The 17,317-nt window shown below is 48.7% G+C and overlaps 1 protein-coding gene across 1 annotated transcript; it reads left to right on the top strand.

Moving 5' to 3' along the window:
• Positions 1–98: 98 nt before the first annotated feature.
• Positions 99–17,313, top strand: IL27RA (interleukin 27 receptor subunit alpha). The gene is given in 15 exon segments (XM_082456718.1): positions 99–379; positions 822–939; positions 4,541–4,698; positions 4,781–4,938; positions 6,437–6,596; positions 6,901–6,974; positions 10,333–10,516; positions 10,612–10,800; positions 12,699–12,800; positions 12,875–13,033; positions 15,587–15,712; positions 16,104–16,197; positions 16,383–16,476; positions 16,599–16,757; positions 16,759–17,313. Coding segments are annotated over 15 exon segments (1,938 nt in total). The 5' UTR covers positions 99–279; the 3' UTR covers positions 16,822–17,313.
• Positions 17,314–17,317: the final 4 nt, after the last annotated feature.

Raw genomic sequence — 17,317 nt, 5'->3', positions numbered from 1 at the left:
GTGTGTGCGTGGGGGGGGGGGGGAGGAGGGGGGGAGGGGCAGGTGTCTGCGGAGCTCGACCACGCCTCAGCGCCGCCCACCCCCCACTACCCCTCCTCAGCCCCTGCGAGGGACTTTCCGGCGCCGCTAAGGGGCGGGGAGCCGAAGCGCAAGGTGCGGAGGCGGCTGGGAGGGGTGGCTGCGCTTCCCGTTGCTGCTCGGGCGCTGGACCCCGAGAGCTAAGCGGGCCGCGCTGCAGCGCTGGGCCGGGCCGGGCCGGACTGGGGGCGCGGGGACGCCATGCGGGGAACCCGGGCCGCTCCCTTCCCGCCGCGGCCGCGGCCGAAGCTGGTTCTGCTGCCCCTGTTGACGCTGCTGTTCTGCAGGACTCGGCCCCAGGGTGAGTTACGGAGCGAACTCGTGTCGGCGCTCTGCCGCCGCGCTCCGCGAAAGCGCACATCCTCCAGGGTGAACCGCAAGTTTGCGGAATGAATGACAAAGGTCCGGATGCCACTCTGCTCCCCCCCGGGGCAGGGACCGGGCGAGGAGAGGAGTTGGGGAATCGGCGGCAGCGAGGTGGGAGCCAGGGTCCGGGGTTGGGGGGTGGAAGGGGAAAGGGCTCTTCGGGTGGTAACAGGATGTGGCTGGTAGAGGGAGAGGAGGAGTTATGCCCGAAGCCTGGGGAGCGGTGCCCAGCGCCCCCTTCCTGCTGCTCACTTCCGTAAGGGACCCTGGATCGCCCTCCACAGTTGTCGGGGGTGGGGGGAGTTCAATTTCTGGGGTGGGAGGGCGGCTGGGGGAATTGACCCCCTTCCCTCGGACCCTCCCTCCTCCCTCACCAGGCAGCCCTGGGCCACTGCAGTGCTATGGATTTGGACCCTTGGGCGACTTGAACTGCTCTTGGGAGCCTCTTGGGGACCTGGGAGCCCCTTCCACGCTGTACCTCCAGAGCCAGAAGTAGTGAGTACAATGGAGTGATTTGGGGAAACAGAGGCTTTGGAAGAGTGACCACTCAGGTTCTAGACTTCTCAGGTTGAGAGGACCCATTAGTCCTGCCCACCCGCACCCCCCAGCCCTGCCCCACTCTCAAGCCCTTCAATTCCAGGTTCCCTTATTTCCTTGCTGTGTTACCCTGGACCAGTCACTTTCCCTCTCTGAGCCTCTGTTTCTTCCTGTATCAAGTAGTGATAATAATGGAACCTGCCTCTCAAGGCTGGTTCTGAGAATTCAATGAGTTATGCACTTGGAAAAGAAAATGCTTAATGATTAGAAGCTGTTTTTATTGCTGTGTGACCTTAGGCAAATAGCTTAACCTCTCTGAGCATATGAAAAGATCATTTGGTCTGGTGCTGAGGATGCAACAGTGAAAGAGACACAGCCTCGTGGAGCCCACATTCTGAGGGGATGACTGATGTTGCTTCACAATGAATCACACATGGAAACACAAATTCATTTCAAATTTGGCTAAGTGAGAGGAGAGGGAAAGGAACATTTGAAGATGGGAACTGGGATGGGAGGCTGGTCTTTTTTTTTTTTTAATTATTTATTTATTATTTATTTTTGGCTGTGTTGGGTCTTCATTTCTGTGCGAGGGCTTTCTCTAGTTGTGGCAAGCGGGGGCCACTCTTCATCGCGATGCGCGGGCCTCTCACTATCGCGGCCTCTCTTGTTGCGGAGCACAGGCTCCAGACGCGCAGGGTCAGTAGTTGTGGCTCACGGGCCTAGTTGCTCCGCGGCATGTGGGATCTTCCCAGACCAGGGCTCGAACCCGTGTCCCCTGCATTAGCAGGCAGATTCTCAACCACTGCGCCACCAGGGAAGCCCCCTTTTTTTTTTTTTAATGATGGTAAAATACGCATAAAATTTACCACCTTTTTTTCTCAGCCTTTTTTAAGTGTACAGTTAAGTGGAATTAAGTAGAGTCACATTGTTGTGCAACCATCACCACCATCCATGTCCAGAAGGGGGGGCCTAGGGTTTTAATTGGTAGAGGATGAGGGAGTAAGAGAAGGTCTTCCCCTTTTTTTAAACGAGGTGAAATTCACATAACATGAAATTAACCGTTTGCAAGTGAACAGTTCAGTGGCATTGAGTACATTCACAACGTTGTGCAACCAGTGCCTCTATCTAGTTCCAAAACATGTCCATCACCCCTAAAGGAAGTTCCATCCCCAACAGCAGACACTCTCTATCCCCTGGCAACTACTAATCTATTTTCTGTCTCTGAATTTGCCTGTTCTGGACATTTCACATAAATGGAATCATATGGCATGTGGTCTTTTGTATCTGGCTTCTTTCACTTAGCATGTTTTTCAGGTTCATTTATGTCGTGGCGAATCAGAACTTCATTCCTTTTTGTGGCTGAACAATATTCCACTGTATGGATATACTATGTTCATCCACTCATCTGTTGATGGACATTTGGGTTGTTTCCACCGTTGGGCAATTGCAATTGGGCGATCGTGACTAGCACTGCTTTGAACATAATGTGTCCAAGTTTTTGAGTCCTTGTTTTCAGTTCTTTGGGGTATATGCCTAGGAGTAAAATTGCTGGGTCATATGGCAGTTCTGTGTTTAACTTTTTGAGGAACCACCTAACTGTTTTCCGCAACAGCTATACCATTTTATGTTCCTACCAGCAACATAACATAACACATGTGTTTTTGTTGTTTTTTTCTGAAGGCCTTGATTTGAACCTTTGAAATCCAACCCTTTGGGATGTCCTCAACTCCTCTCTCTCTCTCTCTCTCTCTCTGTCACCCACATCTGATCCATCAGCAGGCCTTGCCAGCTCTATCTTCTACATTATCCAGAATCTGGCACTCCTCACTTCCTCAGCCCCCACCATAGTCCAGTCCCCATCATCGCTGGCCTGGACCATGCGGTCACCTCCTCCCTGGACTCGGTTTCCACCCTTAGCCCCACAGTCTGTTCTCCACCACAGCATCCAGAGGACACCTGTGAAATTCTGTTCTTTTTTTTTTTTTTTTAAATATTTATTTATTTATTTATTTGGCTGTTCTGGGTTTTAGTTGCAGCATGTGGGATCTTCGTTGCGGCATGCGGGATCTAGTTCCCTGACCAGGGCTCGAACCCTGGGCCCCCTACATTGGGAGCACGGAGTCGTTTTTTTTTTTAATTAATTAATTTTTTAATTAATTTTATTTTTGGCTGCGTTGGGTCTTCATTGCTGTGCGCGGGCTTTCTCTAGTTGTGGCGACTGGGGGCTACTCTTCTTTGTGGTGCGTGGGCTTCTCATCGCGGTGGCTTCTCTTGGTGCGGAGCACGGGCTCTAGGCGCGCAGTATGCAGTAGTGGTGGCACACAGGCTCAGTAGTTGTGGCTCGCAGGCTTAGTTGCTCCGCGGGGCATGTGGGATCTTCCCGGACCAGGGCTCGAACCCCTGTCCCCTGCATCGGCAGGCGGATTCTTAACCACTGGACCACCAGGGAAGTCCCGCACCTGTGTACTTTTGAATCAGGGCATGTCCCTCCCCAGCTCACAGCCCTCCAGGGCTCCCACCTCACTCAGGGTAAAAGCCGGAATCCTTCCTGCAGCCCATCAGGCCCTGTATAATTTGCCTGTCACCTCCCCGCCCTCACCTCCTCCCACTTTCTCGCTCACTCACTCTACTCCAGAGTACAAGCCTCCTCCTCGCTGTTCTTCGTAAAACACCAGGCACAGTTTGGCCTCAGGAGCTTTGCACCAGCTGCTCCCTCTTCCTAAAATGCTCTTTCCCAGGTATCGCGTGGTTCCACACCACATCCTTCAGGCCTTCGTTCAAATGTCTCATCAGAGAGCTTTCCTGACCATCTTTCCTAAAATAGCACTGTCACTTTTCATCCCATCATCACACTGAATCCTCCTCACCCTGCTTTATTGTTCTGTATATCGCTTATACCACCATCAGTTATATATTTATGAGTTTCTCATTTGCCTCCCCCACTGGAACACCAGCTCCGGATAGTGGGTCCTTGCCTGCTTTGGTCATAATCCTATTCCCAGCTTCTACAACAGAAATATATATTTGCTGACTGAACAGTTGCATAGAAGTAAATGTGCGTATATGTAATAGGTGCTCAGTAAATAAAATAACCAATGCTCATATAGCATGTATTGTGCCGCTGACACTTGCTGTTCTAAATGCAGTCCATTTCTCATCTCATTGTTCCCCTCCCCTATTCAGCCCTTTCAGCAGGCACTTTTTAAAAAACACATTTACTTATTTATTTATTTGGCTGTGCCGGGTCTTAGTTGTGGCACACTGATCTTCGTTGGGGCGTGCGGGATCTAGTTCCCTAACCAGGGATCGAACCGTGGTCATTGGGAGCACCGAGTCTGAACCACTGGACCACCAGGGAAGTCCCTCAGGAGGCAGTTTTATCACCCTCGTTTTGTAGATGAGGAAACTGAGGCACAGAGAAGTTAAGTTGCTTGCTCAAGGTCACACAGCTCTGAAGCAGGAGAACTGGGATTTGAACCCAGGCAGAAAATATGTTATCATTACGGCTCTGGGCCCAGCCCACTGTATGCTGCCCCGATTCTCGCGTCTCTCCTCACAGCCATTCCAACAAAACCTGGACTGTGGCAGTGCCCACTGGGCAGAGCTGGGTGACCATTCCACGGGAACAGCTTACCACGTCTGACGAACTCCTTGTCTGGGTGGCCAAGGCAGGCCAACCTCTCTGGCCCCCAGTCTTCGTGAACCTCGAAACCCGAAGTAACAGGCGGGAGTGGGGGTTTGCTATGTGTGGGGTGGGTGGTCTTGGAGGCCCTGGCTCAGTGCACCTCCCCTTCCTCAGTGAAGCCAGATGCCCCCCAGCTGTACCCTGATGTGGACTTCTCAGAGGATGACCCCCTAGAGGCCACTGTCCAATGGGCCCCTCCTGTGTGGCCACCCCATAAGGCCTTGGTCTGCCAGTTCTACTACCGAAGATGCCAGGAGATGGCCTGGACGCTGGTGAGTGTCAGGGACCCTTTTCCCCCCACCCTACTCTGGGCGGGGTCTGGGACATCATTCCCAAATCAGACACCTAGCTCAGAGCTCATTCCTCAGCTGGCCCTGGAGTCTGTCCACATTCCTCACAGAAGGCCTGTACATGCATCTTGTTCAGCTAAAAAATGTTCCCCCAAGATAATCTATAAATTCCATGCAGTCCCAATCCAAATTCCACTTGGAATTTTTTTTTTTTTTTTTTGGCCACGCCGCAAGGTTGTGGTTGCGGGATCTTAGTTCCTCGACCAGGGATTGAACCCGGGCCCTCAGTAGTGAAAGCAAGGAGTCCTAACCACTGGACCTCCAGGGAATTCCTTCCACTTGAAAGTTTTGAGAAACTCAGTAAACTTCCTCTAACATTTTTGTGAATGAATAAAAATCGTCAAATAGCTTACATTAACCTTAAAATAAGAGGTTAACCGCAGACACTTAGCATCTACTGTGTGCCAGACACTGTTCTAAGCTGTCTATTGGATCCTTACAAGAACTCTTTGAGGTAGATGTGTTTTATGCCTACCCATTTTACAGATGAGGAACAGAGCCTGATTTTCAGTAAACACTCAAAAGTAATAAAAGCAGCTCACATTTCTGAGCACCTGCCACGCATCAGGGCCCAAGCTAAGCAATCTGCATGGATTATCTTGATGAGTACCCCCAACCTCCCTATATAGTAGATGCTTTTAAGATCTCTATTTTATAGTTGGGGAAGTTGAACCTCAGAGAGGTTAAACAACTTTCCCAAGTTCACACAGCAAAATAAATGGAAGACAACTCCAGTGCAATGGGACCCCAGGGGTTGGGGAGCCTGCCCATGCACTTTAAGAGCACAGCACCGAAGTTGCAAGTATCTTTCATCTCATATCTCATTGGCCAGAACTTAGTCACATGGTCTCACCTGATTGCAAGGGAGACTGGGAAATGTAGTCTTTATTCTTGACACACATGTTCCCGACAGATACGCAAGGGTTCTATTTCCAAAGGAAGAAGGGGAGAATGGATACTGGGGATAACCCACTGTCTCAGTCACAGCTTTTCATGCAAAACACTACAATATAGAGCAGAGTTGTTGTCACTGTGAATATTCATGCAATTCAGAGCAATGCTAAGATGCAGACTTTGCAGTCTAACTGCCTGGGTATGAATCTCAGCTCCAGAACTCACCAGCTATGTGACCTTGGGTATGTCACTTCCTCTCCCTTGGCCTCAGTTTTCCTCATCTGTAAAATGAGAATAATATTAATAATAGAATTTACCACCTACTGCTATACCTGGCACAGAGGATAATCAACTTGTCTCTTTTTTTCCAGGGATTGTCCCAATTTTAAAACCAAAAGCCCTGTGTCCTAGGAACCCACTTGATCCCAGGCAAAGCAGGACAGTATTGGTCATCCTACTGACATATAAGGCCAAGTACTTTCAATTCAATCTTCAACCTCATCACTCTCCCCTGTCTCTCCCCCAGCTGGAACCAGAAGTGAAGTCCATACCCCTGACCCCTGTTGATATCCAGGACCTGGAGCTAGCCACTGGCTATGAGGTATCTGGCCGCTGTCAAGTGGAAGAAGAAGAGGATCTGTGGAGCGAGTGGAGCCCCATTCTGTCCTTCCAGACACCACCCTCTGGTGAGGATCTCTGGGCTTACCCCTACACCCTCAGCCCCTCTCCTGGAAGTCTGGCCAATCATGCCATTCTCATTTGTCATATTTTATAGTTGGGAAAGCTGAACCTCAGAGAGGTTAAGCAACTTTCCCAAGCTCACACAGCAAAAAAAAATTGAAGACAACTCCAGCGCAGTGGGACCCCAGGAGTCAGGGAGCCTGCCCTTGCACTTTAAGAGCACAACCCCGAAGTTGCACGTATCTTTCATCTCATATCTCATTGGCTAGAACTTAGTCACATGGTCTCTCCTTTTTTCATCCTTGCCAGCTCCAAAAGATGTGTGGATATCAGGGAACATCTGTGGGGCACCAGGCGGACAGGAACCCCTGCTTCTGTGGAAGGTGAGTTGTGAGGACCATGTCTCTGCACATGTCAGGAAACCCCAAATAACAGTGATGTAGAGGACTTCCCTGGTGGTCCAGTGGCTAAGGCTCCGCACTCCCATTGCAGGGGGGCCAGAGTTTGATCCCTGGTTAGGGAACTAGATCCCACATGCTGCAGCTAAAGATCCCACGTGCTGCAACTAAAAGATTCCTCATGCCACAACGAAGATCCTGCATGCCGCAACTAAGACCCAACACAGCCAAATAAATAAAATAAATAAATATTAAAAACCCAAAAAACAATGATGTAGGGAATTCCCTGGTGGTCCTGTGGTTAGGACTCTGGGCTTTCACTGCCGAGGGCCTGGGTTCAGTCCCTGGTTGGGAACGAAGATCCTGCAAGCTGAGCAGTGGGGCAAAAAAAAAAAAAAAAACCACCAAGAAAACAAAAAACAAAGAAACCAAACCAAACCAAAAAACCCCCCAAAAACAAAGATGTAAACAAGACAAAGGTTACTATGCTGCCCTCTTGAGGTTGCTTCAGGGCTTCAAGGAGGGGATGCTCAGAGAGGTCCTGGCATAGTGCTGGGTGCAGAGAAAGACTCCACCAATGTTGGCTGAATTTAGGAGATCTGAGCTGAGACATGAAGATGGGTACAAGTGTTCCAGTCATGGGGGACACCAGGTGCAAAGATTTAGAAGCAAGTCTAGGCTCAGCTCCACAAAATACAGCAGAATATGCTAAGGGCTTTGATGCTAGTATTAAAGGGCATTGTGAGATGACAGACAAGAGTGAAACAGTCCTCACTGATGCACATCTGCTGAACACCTACCGTGTTCCAGACATTGCAAGGCCCTGGCTCACGGTAAATACGGCAAGAAACAAAACAACAGGGCTCATACTTTCTTGGGCCACACAATCTAATATCACTAACTTTAACCATGCGTAATACCTACAGAGCTCTTACTATGTGCCAGGTCCTCGCCTACAATTATTTACATTAACTAACTTTACAGATGAGAAAATGAGACATAGAGAGGCTACCCCAAACCAAACAACAGCTAAGGGGCAGAGCTGAGGTTCTTTGGCTTTCAAACCTTAATTCACAGTTTCAGTGCCTCTATTTTATTACTTTTTTAATTCATTTTTTTTCTTACTTTTTTTGGCCATGCTGCACGGCATGTGGGATCTTAGTTCCCCAACCAGGGATCAAACCTGTGCCCCCTGCATTGGAAGTGCAGAGTCTTAACCACTGGACTGCCAGGGAAGTCCCTCGTGCCTCTATTTTATAACACATACTTTGTAATGCCGCCTTACTATACTGAAATGAAATACATAGCTAATATAACCCATATATACATATATTTTAAAATGTGTATAATACAGTATATTGTATTATAACATACAGTGTACAGTGTATTGTAATATTCAGTAGAAAATAAAGGGGAAATAAGGCTACTACATAATGCAAAATATTCAGTTCACCAGTATGATATGAATACTAAATCTGTATGTACCTCATAACATGGCTTTAAAATACATAAAGTAAAAATTGACAGAACTACAAGGAGAACTCTATGAATCCACAAGCGTCGTGGGAGATTTTAACATACCCCTCTAAGTAATTTCATAACAAGCAGATGGAAAAACAAGTCAAGATCCAGAGAATCTGAACATATGAATAACAAACAACCTAATGGACTCACATAGGAAACATCAGAACATGCATTCTTTCCATATGCAAACAGGACATTTACCAAAATCATCCACATGCTAGGCTATTGAGCTGGTTTCCAAGGACTTCAAAGGGATGAGGTGATGCTGGGCACATTGAAAAATTCTCTGATCAGAACACAGATTGTGCTGGAAATAGATAATAAAAAGTGCTTAGAAAGTCCCCATATGTTCAGAATATTTTAAAATTCAGTGGATGTTAAAACCAGGTCCCAAAAGGTTTTGTATTTATACATCAAAATGTGTTTGGTTCTAGGATCAGTTAAAATTATTAGACAGGTTTTTCATCTACAGAAGTTTCCAGTTGGGATGACCTTCAAAAGTCACAAGGGACGTGGGACAATTTTTTTGTTTCTAGGAGAGGGTAGTGTCCCTGGCTCTTGCCCATCAAATACCAATCATTGAGGCAACCAAATATTCTCACAAGTTTCCCCAAAGCACTCTGGAGGGTACTATCCTCTTTGCTACACATAATTACTCCTCTGTACAACAGTGGGAATTTTGCAGTCCCTAAGAACTGCACACGACAGACTAAGGTAAGGTGAGGGAAGACGGTCATATAAGTGCATGGTCAGATCCTGTCTTTAGTTAAAATCTTTTTTTTTTTTTAATTTATTATTTATTTATTTATTTTATTTTTATTTTTGGCTGCATTGGGTCTTCGTTGCTGCGCGCGGGCTTTCTCTAGTTGCGGCGAGCAGGGGCTACTCTTCGTTGCGGTGCGCGGGCTTCTCATTGCAGTGGCTCCTCTTGTTGCAGAGCATGGGCTCTAGGCGCGCAGGCTTCAGTAGTTGTGGCACATGGGCTCAGTAGTTGTGGCTCGCAGCCTCTAGAGCGCAGGCTCAGTAGTTGTGGCGCACGGCCTTAGTTGCTCTGTGGCATGTGGGATCTTCCCGGACCAGGGCTCGAACCCGTGTCCCCTGCCTTGGCAGGCGGATTCTTAACCACTGCGCCACCAGGGGAGTCCTAGTTAAAATCTTGATAATTTGTTTGTCATGGTTTTTATTTTCGCATTAATTTTTTTTAATTAAAAAAAATTTGTTTTGACCACGCCGAGCCACATGTGGGATCTTAGTTCCCCGACCAGGGATCGAACCCACGCCCCCTGCATTGGAAGTGCAGATACTTAACCACTGGACCGCCAGGGAAATCCCTGCATTAATTTTGATTGATTAAAATATTGCATACAACAGGGTCCTACTGTATAGCACAGGGAACTATATTCAGTACCCTGGATAAACCATAATGGAAAAGAATATGAAAAAGAATATATACATATGTATAACTGAGTCACTTTGCTGTACAGCAGTAATTAACACAACACTGTAATTCAACTATACTTCAATAAAAAAATTTTTTTTTAATATTGCATTAAAATATAATTTATCTTGATTGGATTTTTGGTATCTTCTCTTGTTTTGCCGCCAAGGTGAATGCCTCACTCACCTCACCCTAGTTCTGGCCCAGGAGCTGTATTCTAATCCCACCTCTTCCACTGAGCCACTCTTGAGACGTGGTTTCTTCATCTTAGAGTGAAACAAAAATATTTCACAGACTGGTTTGTCAGGTGACCTCACTGAGAAGCACAGTATGTGCCTGATAAATGGGAGATATTAACCGCTTCTTCCCCTCATCCCTCAGGCCTCGGGGCACTGTGTGCAGGTGAGCTACAGAGTCTGGTTCCAGATAAAAGATCAGGAGGTGAACCAGGAGGAGACCCCATGCTGCAGCTTCTCCATCCCCACTCGAGCGGAGTGGGCTGGGGTGTCCGCCGTCAACGCCACAAGCTGGGAGCCTCCTACCAACCTCTCTTTGGCCTGCTTGGGTGAGAGGCTGTGAGCTTCCTCTGAGCAATGCCCTGGAGGTGCAGGAGGGGACTTCCCGAGTGGACAGCTGAGATTTCTCCTCCTCATCCTCTAGGTCCAGGCTTTGCCCCTCACGGCGTGGTGGTCAGCAGCATCCCTGCAAGCTCGGATCTGCTGGTGACTTGGCAGCAGGGGTCCGGGGAGCTGCAGGAGCATGTGGTGGACTGGGCTCGAGATGGTGACCCCCTGGAGGATCTCAACTGGGTCTGGCTTCCTCCTGGAAACCTCAGTGCTGTGTTGCCAGGTGAGGCCCCAGGACACCTGGGTTCCCATTTCAGCTGTTGGAGAGCAGACTGATGGCTGGATTTGCAGAAGAGAGTGTTCAAGTATCATTAATTCATGCAAGAACTATTCATTGACTACCTACTGTGTGCCAGGCCATGTTCTAGACACTGGTACACAGTGACGGCAGCTGATGTGTATTGGCATTTACCATAAGCATTAAATCATTCAAACTTCCTTATAAAGTAGGTTTCTGCTATTATCATACAGATAAAGAAAAAGGCCCAGAGAGGTTAAGCAACTCACCTGAGGCCATACAGCAAGTATGTGGTAGAACCAGGATTTGAACCACATAGCCAGGCTCCTGAAGCGAAACCCTGAACCATCACCCTACTCTCCTCTCAGCAGCATCCCCACCCTCATCCCCACCAACATCTCCATCCTCATCTTGTAGGGCAGGCACCCAATGAAACAAAAAACAAGTACATCTGTAATGTAATTGGGGCAAAGTAAATCAGGGTAAGGGAGAGGAGGGAGGATAGCTATTTCAGAAAAAAAAAGTTAGAAAAGGCCTCTCTGGGAAAGTGGCATTTGAACTAAGACCTGAAGGAGGCGAGACAGAGAGCCATGAGGATGTCTAAGGGAAAAGCAAGAGGGAACAAACAGTGCAAAGGCCCTGAGGCAGGATTGTGCCTGATGTGTTAGAGCAGCAGTGAGGAGGCCAGCGTGGCTGGAGTGGAATGAGCAAGGGGGAAAGTGGGAGGAGGTGAGGGAAGGGAGGTGATGGGGCAGAGTGTGCAAAGCCTTGTGGGTCATGGGGAGAACTTTGGCTTTTGCTCTGAGTCAGGTGGGTGCCCCAGAGGGTTCTGAGCAGAGGAAGGACATGTCCTGACTCAGGTGCTTACAGGCGCCCCCTGGCTGCTGTGGGAGGAACAGACTGGGAGGGCAAGGGTTGGAGGTAAGAGATCTGGGAGAAGGGACTGTGTATGTCCAGGTGGGACATGGTGGGGACTGGACCAGGTGGGGACCAAGGAAGGGAGAGAAGCAGGCAGATTCTTGTTGGGGAGTCTTAGAGCAGAATTTTGGGGACCCATTTGGATATGTTGCACCTGATGTGCTCATCCAAGTGGAATTGTCCATGGGACTATCAGATACTCAAGTCTCAGGTCTAGCAATAAGTTCTAGGCTGAGATTTAACACTGGGGAGTCTGTCCTTGGTGTAAAGAACTTGGGAGAGCATGAGAAGGTGTTGAGTGAGAGATTTAAGACAGAGTCCCAAGACCCATAAGTATATATGGACAAAAGAAGAGGAGCCCCAATTCTGGAAAATTCCCAGTTGGGGAAGGCCATATGGCAGCATTAGGTTTTGAGAAGGGATTTCAGGAGCCTTCCTTACTGTGATGGCTGGTGTCAGGGCCCCATTTATAGTCCAGCATTTGACTATCTCCCAGCCTCTGGCACCTGCATTCCTGGCCTGAGGGCTTTTTCTGATGTGAAGCATTTTGCCTGCCTGGACAGCTGGAAGTGCCGGGGAATCAAGACCCCTCAGATGCAGCCCTCTACCAATGACTGATAACGGTTGATGGATAAATACCCCAGCTCCCACCCTCCTCGGGTGGGATGGTGCTCAGGACTGTGCTGTCTGCTGCCACACAGAGTTCGCCAGCGGGACTGAGCCTTGGTTGGCCACGTTGGGAACTTGTTCTCTAACACATATTTACTGGGTGACTTTCCTTCCCTGCTTCACTTCCCCACTGCCCTATTGGTGTTTTCTGGGGTTGCCTGCCAGATAAATTACATTTATTCAAATTCTTATATCAAGGTGTCCTTCTGGGGACACAAATGAAGATGCCTACAAAATAAGAAATGAGTCGGGGAGGGGAGCCAACTCTAACTGGTCTTTGCTCCTCCCCCACTCAGGGGATTTCGAAGGAGGGGTCCCCTACCAAATCACGGTGACAGCAGTCTCTCCTTGGGGCTTGGCCCCTGCCCCCTCAGTCTGGAAGTTCAGAGAAGAACTAGGTAAGTGGTGGGGTTGGAGGATGGAGGGTCCTGGAACCCTGGCAGAACTTGACCCGCTGACTTTCTCTCACCAGTACCCCTGGCAGGGCCAATGCTTTGGCGACTCCAGGATGCCCCCCCAGGGACCCCTGCTGTAGCGTGGGGAGAGGTCCCAAGGCACCAACTTCGGGGCCATCTCACCCACTACACCCTGTGTGCACAGAGTGGGACCAGGCCTTCTGTCTGCATGAATGGTGAGCTCCACTGCCTCCTGCCCCTGCTCCCAGCCCCCACAAGACCCACCCATCAGTCTGCCCCTCCCCTTACCCCCAGATGGGCCCCTTTGGCTCCCTCTCAGCCCCTGGGAGAACACACGCTATCATGGGTTCCCTAGTGAATAATAACCCAGGTGGCTATCAGCGTAATAGACTGTCATTTGGCCATTAAAAATGAAGACTCCGATCTATATTTATTGACATTGAAAGATGCCTGTCATATTTTATTAAGTGAAAAAGATAAAAGGATTGTAAAACTTTGTGGGATGGTTCCATTTTTGTAAAATAAACCCAGCACTGAGCGAAGCAGAGGCACAAATATGAAAAGAAACTCCCCCACAATGTCAATAGGGACTGTAGGACTACATATGATTTTTTAAATTAATTAATTTATTTATTTGGCTCCGCCGGGTCTTAGTTGTGGCATGTGGGATCTAGTTCCCTGACCAGGGATTGAACCCAGGTCCCCTGCATTGGGTCTTAGCCACTGGACTACCAGGGAAGTCCCTAAAGATGACTTTTATTTCTTTTTCATACCTTTGGGTGTAGGCTAAATTTTTCCTCTGAGCACAAATTCCTTTTTAAAATATCTTTTTTACCCTTTCCACTCCAGTTTTATTGAGATGTAATTGACAACATCACCGTGTAAGTTTAAGGTATACAGTGTAACGGTTTGGCTTACCTATATTGTGAAATGATTCCCATAAGTTTAGTTAACTTCCATCATCTCATATAGATACAATAAAAAGAAAAAGCAAAAAAATAATAAAAATTCAAAATACCCTTTTTTTTCTAATTACCAAAGTTATCTGTTCTTGTTTTAAAAACCGACACATTAAAGACGTATACTCAAGTATATCGTCATTCTCATCATTTCACTGATACTGACAACGCAGCTTCCATATTTTGCCATGCGTACGTTAACATAGAGATAGGAGTTGTGTTTTCTGAAAATTTTAAACTTTTTTATTATAGAAAATTTCAAGCACAAACAAAAGTCGGAAAAATAGTATAACAAATCCTTGTGTACCCACCATCCAGTTTCAATGGTTTTCTGCATTTTATCAATCTTGTTTCAATTTATCCCCACACTTTTTTTTTTCTAGAGCCTTTGGCATCATTTCACCCTTAAATAATTTGGTACTTCAGCATTTGTCTCTAACCGATAAAGCCTACTTATTTTTTAACATAGATACTTCGCCATGATTGCACCTTGCACAAGTATATAGATATCATTAGGTTAAAAATCATATATATTTATGTGTACATGTACGTATTATTAAAAGAGGACTACGTTATAGGCCCCTGAAGCTTATGAACGTGATGTTTTGCAACTTTCTTTTTCTCACCTGATGATTTAACTTGGACATCTTTCTATGGCAGTATATCTTGATCCGTAGTCATGTCTCCTGTAATCCTATAACAAACCAAAAAGCTGCTTCCTCTCTTGGCTTGAAAACCAAAAAGGGCAATTCAGTTAAAAAGTAAACAAAAACAATTCCGGGAGGTGCAAATGTATTCCCCTCGTCTGGGGTGAATTTCCCTTCACTGGATTCTGTGCAGGTGAGGAATATGATACTCATGCATCCTTTTATTTATTCAGATATACAGTTGACCCTTGAACAACACAGGTTTGAACTGCGCAGGTCCAGTTATACATGGCTTTTATCAATAGTAAATCGTACAGTACCATCTGCGTTTGGTTGAACCTGCAAATGTGGAACTGGGAATACAGAGGAACCACAGATAAGGAGGGTGGACTATAAATTATACTGTACTTAGATTTTTAAAGGAGTGGAGGGTCGGCACCCCTAACCTCTGCATTGTTCAAAGGTCAACTGTATATCATTTTTTTTTTTTTTGGTTTCGTTGGGTCTCTGTTGCTGCGCGTGGGCTTTCTCTAGTTGCGGCGAGCGGGAGCTACTCTTTGTTGCGGTGCGCGGGCTTCTCATTGTGGTGGCTTCTCTTGTTGCGGAGCATGGGCTCTAGGCGTGCAGGCTCAGTAGTTGTGGTGCACGGGCTTAGTTGCTCCACGGCATGTGGGATCTTCCCGGACTAGGGCTCGAACCCGTGTCCCCTGCGTTGGCAGGCGGATTCTTAACCACTGTGCCACCAGGTAAGTCCCCTGTATATCATTTTTGAGTGCTTTCTCAAAAGCACTTGGCTCCTCAAGTGTGTAGGCACTGATCCAGGTGCTGGGAATATGGCCCCCGTGGAGCTAACTTTCTAATGGGGGACATGCAGGTATAGACAAAGTAAATAATGTCTAAGCAGTGTGTCAGATGGTGATAAGTGGTGGTTAGAGAATAAAGCAAGGAAGATGAGTGGTGGAGCAGGTGCTATTTTAATTGTGGGGCAGGGGCGGTCAGGGAAGCCCTCGCTGAGAAGGTGACCTTGCAGCAAAGAGCTGAAGGAGATGAGGAGGGAGCCATGTGGATATCTGGGGGAGAGTGTTGCACACAGCATGGCACGTGCAAAGGTCCTGAGATGGGACTTGACTTCCTCCACAACCGCTCTGGGTGTGTCCTTCAGTGAGTGGCAGCACCCGGACCATCACCCTGCCCGACCTTCACTGGGGTACCTGTGAGCTGTGGGTGACCGCGTCCACCATCGCAGGACAGGGCCCACCGGGTCCAAGCCTCCGCTTTCACCTACCAGGTACGGGCCTGGGGCAGGACTGCCATGGGAGGGGGCCCGGAGAGGGGGTCATTGGAGGGGGTTATATAATCATTACTGAACTTAAGGGGGTGGACAACATTTAGACTTCGGGATGTTGATGGTGCATTTTGATGCTGCTAAATACTGCTGTGGATTATCAAGCAATGTGTGTCTCTGACCCTCTCACCCCATCCCTGACCTTGACCTTGACCTTTTCACAAGCCCCACTCCCACCCCAAGATTTCCCCCACCCTTAGCCCCTACCCATTCATAGGCCCTGCCCCTTTATCCACCTCCCTTACCCATTCCCAGCTCCACCCATGAGCCTCACCTGACCCTTCCCCACCTCCCTGTGTCCAAATGTTCTTCTGCCCCTCCCCCCCGCTTCCAGATAACACCCTGAAATGGAAAGTTCTGCCAGTTGTCTTTCTCATATGGGGTTTGCTCCTGACGGGCTGTGGCGTGAGCCTAGCCACCTCCGGAAGGTGAGGCTGTCCGACACACGGGTCTCTGCCCAGGTTGGGGGGGCAGCTGGGCGTTAGCTGAGCTTGGGGGGAGATGTGGGAAGGGGATGACGCTTCGGGTCTCTGTGACGTTCCTGGACCCTACAATCCGGGCATGGGTGTCTAGCCGCCTGGATTCCCTGCCCTGACTCTCACCTGCTTGCCAGGTGCGTCCACCTGCGGCACAAGGTACTACCCCACTGGGTCTGGGAGAAGGTTCCTGATCCTGCCAACAGTAATTTCAGCCTGCCCCACATGAAGGTGAGCAGAAAGCTTGGCTTGTCAGGGCCCTCTGGGGGATTGGGGAAAGCTCGGGCAGTGGGGAGTAGGTGAGAACTGGGGGGGGTAATGAGGGGAGGAATCTCAGCCTCTTCTCTTCCCAGGAGGTGCCCCAGGCCCAGCCCCCTGGGGACTCGCCCATCCTGGAAGTGGAGGAGATAGAGCAGGTACCGATTACGGAGGCCCCCCAGGCCTCAGCGCCACTGGACTCTGGGTATGAGAAACACTTCCTGCCCACACCCGAGGAGCTGGGCCTTCTGGGCCACACCCCAGGCTCCAGGTTATGGACGGAACCAACCCCGGGAGGGCAGAGAGGTGCTCATTTGACAGATGAAGACACTGAGGCTCAAAGAAGCTGAGTCGCTTGCCTGAGGACACCCAGCCAAGGAAAAGCTGAGACTGAAGGACCCCTACAGAAAAGGGCCTGGCCCTACAGGGAATATACGGATGGATGAGGGAGCGAAGAAAAATATATAAAATCCAGAGTGGCAGCTGCCTCCCCAAATCTGTCCTGCTGCTATAACAGAACTGTAGTTGGGTGCACTCCCAGCCTCCCTTGCAGCTAGGTGCAGCCATGGACTGAGTTCTTATGAGTGGAACGTAAACAGAGGTGACATGTGCCTACAGTGGGTCTGCGTGGGGGCTCTTCCACATGCCCTTCCCTTTCGCATGAGCTGGAGCATCGACGTGCCCTGTGATCCAGCTTTGGCCATACCCAAGGTGAAGGTGGAGCAAGAAATGGAAAGGAACCAGAGTTCCCGAGTGATCGCATGGATCAGAAATGCCCAGAGAAATAAATTCTTTCTGTTTTGATAGCTACTGT

This window comes from Balaenoptera physalus (assembly GCF_965194825.1).
Source record: "Balaenoptera physalus genome assembly, chromosome: 3".
NCBI lineage: Eukaryota > Metazoa > Chordata > Mammalia > Artiodactyla > Balaenopteridae > Balaenoptera > Balaenoptera physalus.
The sequence above is the reverse complement of the archived record's forward strand: the minus strand, read 5'-3'. Positions and strand labels throughout refer to the sequence as shown.